The following is a 7,500-nucleotide window of genomic DNA, read 5'->3' on the forward strand; positions in this document are numbered from 1 at the left end:
TGAGACATTGTTCCATTTAATTTGTATTCGTCAGGTGCAGTTCCAGGATGGAAAGGAATCTCCAGCCACGGCAGAACTGTACAAAGTGTTCAAAGATCATAAAAATCCTTTCATGCGAGACCTTGTGAGATCATCTTACAAACACTCCTACAGAGACGAGGCCAGGAAGCTGATCGGTGAGGATTGCTTATGCACCCAGGAGTTAGACGATTGTGGCAGTGAAAACGTCGTGCCAGTGACCCTGGTTAATCAGAAGTTTCACGCGTCCTTACTGAAAGCAATGGAACGTCTGACCACGGCAAAGCTACAACTGGACAAATTTGGCTTCGAGTCCAACACGGCGACGTCGCAAGCGTCCACCAGCCAGCCACCGTGCGACGACAAAAAGATGCTGTCAAATAAATTCGCGATCCTGTTTAACGATATAGCAATCGCCATGGGAAAACTTGGCTATGCTACCTACAGAGGAAAAATCTACACCGCCGAGGCCTTGGTCGAGCGGAAGCGGATATGCACGGCACTCGGCCTCTTAAGTGAGAAAAAGCAATACCTCGTCATGAATGTCTGGGAAAGGTTGCCGGTCATCACTTCTGAGGAAGACACAGCTCCCGAGCAAGGTGTTGGCCAAGATCTCCAAGACGAGAACGAAGACGAGGACGAGGAAGTCATATTCATAACTCCCGTCCCAAGTACTCGGGTAGATTGCAGCAGGAAACGGAAGAGACACTCAAACAGTCAGGGCGCGAGCAATGCGCCGTTTAGGACAAACGCGATAACAAAGTACTTTAATAAAAAGAAAAGCGTTAGTCAATAAAGTAGACGTGATATTAATGTCTGAGTAATGATTTCTTTTTTTCGTATTTCGTTTATGTCTGAGAATCTGAAACATTACACTTTTTTGCCAGCGTCAAAGTTCAAAAGTTTTTTTTAAGTTCATTCAATAAAGTAGACGTGATATAAATGTCTGAGTAATGATTTCCTTTTTTTCTTTTTTTCTTTTTTTTTTGTATTTCGTTAATGTGTGAAAGTCTGAAAACATTACACTTTTTTGCTAGCGTCAAAGTTCAAAAGTTTTTTTCTAAAGTTGATTCAATAAAGTAAACGTGATATGATTAGTCCAAATTTTTAAAGTTAATTCATAAATTGAATGAACCCTCTTCTTCAAGGAATCGGCCGTCCTTCCCTCTTGAAAAACGTAGTCGGCATCTCTTAAAATAGCTGTCCACTGACCAAAACCGTGCCTATTAATCTCTTGCTTGAGGCAATCGTCCTCGTTTGACGTGAATTTTAACATTCGACGATGATAACCCTGCATTGCTAGGCGATTTGAGGGCGGGAAAAATTTATAGGGAAGCGCGTTATCCGATTGTGTACACTCGACGGCCGCTTTAGAACTAACGTTGCACCGCTGAATCTTGTGTTGACTTTCCCATCTACTTCCGACCCTTTGGTACCCTGCAATTTTTGGAGACACTCGAGAGCTTTAACGGCAACTTCGCACGATCTCCGCTTCTGATAGTGCACTTTGGCAACGACAGAGCTATGCTTTTGGTCTTTACACAACAATACTTCTCGAATCATCCATTAAGGTCCAGTCTGTCCCGCTCGGAATTCGGAACTCGGAACAATAGGTTCCCACGTGATAAAAGTAAAGTAGAGTAACGATATTTAACGTCGATAACTCGTAACAGTAATTCGACTAACGAACCTGAGGTCGACGGTGCGCTCATTTTACTCCCCCCCTCTCAATCAATGCACCGCTTTACGGGTATTTAAAGCTACTTAGCTACACGGAAAGGAAAGAAGTCGAAACTAGGATGCGAGAACCGGGAATCGAACTCACGACCTCTTGCACCAAGGCCGCGTACTAACCGACTGTGCCATCCTTTTCCCTGATAGAAAGGAACTCATTTTTAGGAACAACACTTCTCGAATCATCCATTAAGGTCGAATTTGTTCCGCTCGGGATTCGGAACTCGGAACAATTGGTTCCACAAAAAAATCCTGGCCACCGGTTCGAGTTGTCTCATTGCTCGAACGGGGCGAAATGATATGGAGGAATCGGACACAATGGCGTGAGGGACAGTTCCAGCCCACACGTCTTGTAGAGAAAGCTTTTAATTGAAGCCATACAAATACAGTTGTTAGAATTTCTGTCTTCAGGTAGGTCTTGACCTACCCGAAATCGAAAAACGATGCGGATATTTATTTTGTAAACATGAAAAGCTTGCGTTTGTGAAGGAAGTTTACCTTGTTGAAGCGGGTGATTATGATATTCTTCTCATACTTGCTGACTGCTTTCAAGGTTTCTTGGCCACACCGCAAATAAACCAAATCGTAGCTACTTTTCGTCTTTGGCCAACGAAGCTTGATTAGAAATACAACGCAAACTGCTAAGACAAACATGAGACTAAGCAAGCGCATAACTGAAATAATTTTTTTTATATGTCTCAACATATATCTTCAGAAGTAACCGTTAGCTAATTTTTTTGAAATACGTAACAGTAATTTGAGTAGTCTACTGAGGTAATATTGATATTAACAAAAGGAGATAATACAATGCTTCACATAGTCATACAAAAAACAATGAAAACAAAAGAGAATATAATTATACCCTGCAAATGCATTACCTAATACACATGCACGGTATCTAAGATTTGATTTATTTGCAGTATGGCCAGGAAACGTTGAAAGTAGTCAGCGAGTATAAGAAGAATCTCACCAGCTTCAACAAGGTATCATTGGATATGAACTTCCTTCACAAATGCAAGCTTTTCCATGATTACTCTAAGGTTCTTAATTTTTTTTTCTAACTTTTTTTCTTCGTTTCCTTCATTGTAGTAAGCACACTATAAATCATACGATGGTATAGAACTCATGCGCATTCGTAAAATGTATTTTTTTTAAAAAAACTCTGATTGGGGTCTCCGTTCTGGTTCGAACCTTCCTACTTTCGATCCAATGAGTGAGATTAATTTTCTGCATAATTCATAGGTCATAAAATGTCTATGAATATATGTAAAGAAGAAACTTAGTTGATGACTGCTATTCCAGTATACGTCAAAGCCCTCCCATGTAACTTCGTGTTGCTTCACTGGAAAACTTGAAAATTTACAGGCACATGTAAATCCAGTTTCCAAAGTGTAAATTTGGATTTACATGTTTTGTAAATTACAATTTACACGTTAAGTTCCGTAAACTAAGATTTACAAGGTATTTACATGTTGGAGTGAATTAGGTAAATAACCTGTAAATAGTAATTGACATGGTCATGTTCTTGAAGTATAAATGGAGGAACATGTAAATAACATTTAGATTGTTTCAAATGAATTTACAGTATGTTAATCATGTAAATGGTTTAAAATATCCTGTAAATAACATGTAAATTGTTACAATCCTGTAAATCGAATTTCCATGAAACTTTTATGCTTCAGTTGATCATGTAAATTAACTGTAAATAGTGACTGAAAATCATTCTTTCGGAAGTTCAAGGTGGAGAGCATGTAAATGACATGGAAGTGGAGTTTTCAAAAACCATGTTAATAAAATTTTCACGAGACTTTCTTCACTGATGTTCGAACAAGTAAATCATGTAAATTTGCCCGAGGTTTTTTCCCTCTTAGAGCGACAGAATAGCGAGTTGCGAGTCGCGAGTCGCTGCTCTTAATCTAAGAGAGAAAAAAAAAAACCTGTGGTATCCGTGGCATCCGGGGTAATATCTCACGATTTAGGTAACGACTGGAATTGATTTTATCCATCATGTTGTATTTCATCAACTATTTCATCAATCACACGTGTTGTGAATCGACGCAGAGAAAGTAATAGAATGGACTATGCCCCTTGTAATGACAATTGCCAGTTGAATTTCAATTATCATTTCAGAATGCAAAGACGAAAAGAATTGGTACAAACCACGACCAAAGAATCACCTCGACTGAATTGACAAACGGAGTTCTGAATGTCATGGCTTTTTCGTTTACTTTTGTTTCAGGAGGTGATAATGAATACGAGACAGTGTAAAATGAAAACCAGCCTTTAGGCTCAGTGTCTACAAATTAATTTTTCTGTCACAGATAGATTAGAGTATTCACACGTTGCAAGCTCAAAAAACCAAACGCTGTCAGAGGCAGTGTGGGCTCGCTTAACTCTGTAACCGCGCCTCTATAATCACAGCGGGTTATTTTTGGCGCAAAAATCTGCTTTTTAATGGCCGTCGATCTCCGTCAGGATAACTCTCGCTAACATCGAGGAAATATGGCTCAATTGAAAACCAGTTCGATTACTCCGATGCCTTGTGCTTCTTTTGAGGTAAGGTAATTTGTTTTTTGTCGCATTATGTTGTGCTTTAAATGTTGTAACCGGCTCTTCTTTTACTGTAGACACTGAACTCTCCATAATTGTCTCTAATTGGAGCTGAAATTAGTCGGCATCTCAAGACAAAAAAAAAATGCACAAAGGCTAGTTGATCAAGATCGATTGTATCAAAACATGAAGCTTTATTTTATTCAGTAAGCCTGATTGCCATGTAAAGTGACCCTGGGTTTCCAATGCAGCAGTGAAAGTTAAGCTTCTATAAAATTGTAGAAACCATAGTGGATTAAATGTCATGGATTAAATTTACAAAGTGGCTGTTCAGACGGGACTTGTACACCAACCTATATTTGCTATTCATATGGGAATCTTGTAATTGTAATTATCGTTCAAGAAACTGCTTCTAAAATAATTGCTATATGTTGCTTGGTGTTATGCTAAGAATTTGAAGGTATTGACATCCAACAAGCTCAATGTTGGTCATGTGGAATTGAATTTTTAAGGCAGCCAGCAATTTGGCATCCAATATTTTGTAGAAGGTTTACTCAAGCCAATAATTGACTAAAAAGGCAACATTTGATGGAACCATTAAATAATTTCCTCTCAAACATGGGCATTCACAGGATGCCTAGATGCCCATCTGCCTGTTAAAGCTTACTTGTCCTACATGTACAGTACACTCTTTGTTATGGGTAACCACTTTAAAATGAATAGTCAGTAATAAGCATTTAATGACTGGTCTCTTGGGAAACATTTAATTTTGTTTCCTGAGAATCTCAATGTTTCCCCAAGGTGCAGCCGAGGAAAACATTGAAATTTGAGGGAAACAAAATGAACTGTGTCCTGAGGGACCACTCATTAAGTGATTTGTTACATAGCACAAAAAGAAAAACATGCAACGGCAACAGAAATGGCGGTCGTTGGTCAACATTTGCAGGTTACAGTGCACTGTTACCCTCTGACATCATAGATTTTGCACTATTGTCCAGAGACTCAGACTCAGAGACCTTTGGCAGGAAACAGTTTTATTGTTAGATGTCATGTGACCTTGAAGTAACCTATGAGAGCGCACACTGTTGGGGGAAAAGTTCAGCTATATAACAATTGTTGTTTTTTTTTTTCCAAGCAGTTGTCATGCCTTGCCCATGTAATAATTTTGTGTGTCAGGGGCAAGAGGATGATAATCAGATTGTGGAGTGTTTAAAATGTTCTTGTTTTTTAATCCTTTGGGTGTACATTGTTTATTGACCGAGAAAAGTAAATCCAAAATAATGCCTTGTTATTTTTCTATTTCCTTTTTTGCTTTGTTTTGGAAAGTGGAAAGGATCAGGAGTGCTAAAGGCCTGTCCTGGGACAACGAAAGAAGACAGCAGAGTTAATTTAGAACTCTGCAATACAATTTTGCTAGATGCAGACATAAAAATCCTCTATGGGGTTTATCAGGTGGAAGGTGCTGGCCAGGTTACTCTGTACAAAACAAAGGGCAGGAAGCACATAAGCAACATTATGTGTTCTTCAAGGAAGCCAAGTGCTTACCAACAGCAGGTGAAATAACATTTCCCAGTTCAACCTCTCAGACTTGATATGAGTGTTATATATAATGTAACCAGAAACCCATAAGGGTTGAAACGTGTAACGGCCCCTTGAGTGCTGGGAAACAAGCTTCTGAATATTCAATTTGCTAAGTACCATATTTGGAACAACAAGAGCGAGGGGTTTCCAAATATGGTACTTAGCACTGAAACATTCAACCAATCAGTTCGCACTGAATATTCGGAAGCTGTGAACGCGCGTTACACGTTTCAGCCCTTATGGGTTTCTGATATAACCTCTTGAGAGTTTACATGTAGATAATGACAACTCTAATCTCAGTCTTATGATGAGCTCATGCAAAGGCAACACATGTTTAGAGAAACTCAGTGTGGCGAAGTGGACGGTTGTAAATTTATCCTCTTGTGAATCAAGCACACATGTACATGTACACCCGTATGAATGTGCTGTACAAGCACTAGTGTAATACAATGTAGGACATGACATCTTTCTTGTGCTTGTGCATGATACATGCATTTTTTTAAATGTTGAACATTTAATTGGCACTTTCATTATGGAGTAATGAGGTCTTTAATATTATTTTCATTTTATTATTGCTATTCCTATATATGTTTACACCAACATTCAAGGTACAGATGTAGCAGGGTTCTAGTATGTATTCCTTCAGTTTAGTGATGAAACTCTTTCTCTTTTTGTTCTGGGAATTTTTTTGTTAGTGCTCTAAGGACAGCTCAAGGAAAAGAGCATGCAAAGGAAAAGCAGAGGTCAGATAATAAAAATAATATCAGATTTTACCACACCTTGATTACATGTAAATTGTGTATGATTCCCAGTGCACTGGTGGCTCAGTTGGTTGAGCATTGGGCTCGAACCCCGGCCAGATCAACACTCTGGATCTTCAAATAACTGAGGAGAATATGTGATTGTGAAGGGGAACCTCGTGACCCGAACTTATTCAAGGTCAAACACCGTAAAATGCAATGATTTAGTCGCTTCACTCAGTGGCCAGCGATGTGTTTAAGATTACAGTCCTTTTAACCTTGTGTCCTCGTGGGTAGAATATACCTGAGGATTACAGTTACATGTAACTCACACTTTTAATTTTAACGTGTGTCCCAATAAGTAGGAGTCCTTGATTACAGTTTGGACTTCAACTTACATTGCCGTCATAAACCTTGTGAGTAACTTGTGTGAACAACACACTTCCCTGGCTGAAAATGGCTTGTTCAAGCTCAAATCCAAAAGAAGTTGTTTCAAAAACAGCTTGGGCACCATGATTAAGTCTATCTTGACTCGCTTACTTTTGACTTTAGGTTTTAGATAAGAATTCATCATCTCCTCAATGCCACTCAAAAACTGTTTTTAGGCTGTTTGTTGTGATGGGGGAAGGCTATCCGGTACTGGCATGTTCAGAGGCTCCATTCTATCTGGCTTAAAGCTGCATATCCCCTTCCTGAAAATAATGCCCCATCTTTTCCAAACAGAGAATTTTCTGATTGTCAAAGAAATGCTGCCATGTACACTGTAATTAACAACTTACTAACCTCACTTGCTTGGGGCTGTACTGGAAAATATTAGCCCTTGGTTGTTTTGTTTGGATCGATCACTTGACCTCGGGCCAATATTCCCTAGTATGGC

At 39.2% G+C, this 7,500-nt stretch overlaps 1 protein-coding gene across 5 annotated transcripts in view; it reads left to right on the forward strand.

Annotated features, from left to right (window-relative positions):
* The first annotated feature begins 3,888 nt into the window (after nucleotides 1–3,888).
* LOC137991731 (uncharacterized) overlaps nucleotides 3,889–7,500 on the forward strand; it is a 6,578-nt gene continuing 2,966 nt past the window's right edge. For 2 of the 5 annotated variants that reach the window (XM_068836774.1, XM_068836766.1), the window contains exons 1-3: nucleotides 3,889–4,308; nucleotides 5,629–5,856; nucleotides 6,579–6,626. In XM_068836774.1, the coding sequence (XP_068692875.1) occupies nucleotides 4,255–4,308; nucleotides 5,629–5,856; nucleotides 6,579–6,626 (330 nt within the window). In that variant the 5' untranslated portion in view covers nucleotides 3,889–4,254. The remainder of the gene's footprint in view (nucleotides 4,309–5,628; nucleotides 5,857–6,578; nucleotides 6,627–7,500) is intronic. The other 3 variants (XM_068836781.1, XM_068836787.1, XM_068836770.1) reach the window with 2 other exon arrangements.

This window comes from Montipora foliosa, chromosome 1 (assembly GCF_036669935.1).
Source record: "Montipora foliosa isolate CH-2021 chromosome 1, ASM3666993v2, whole genome shotgun sequence".
Classification (NCBI taxonomy): Eukaryota; Metazoa; Cnidaria; class Anthozoa; order Scleractinia; family Acroporidae; genus Montipora; species Montipora foliosa.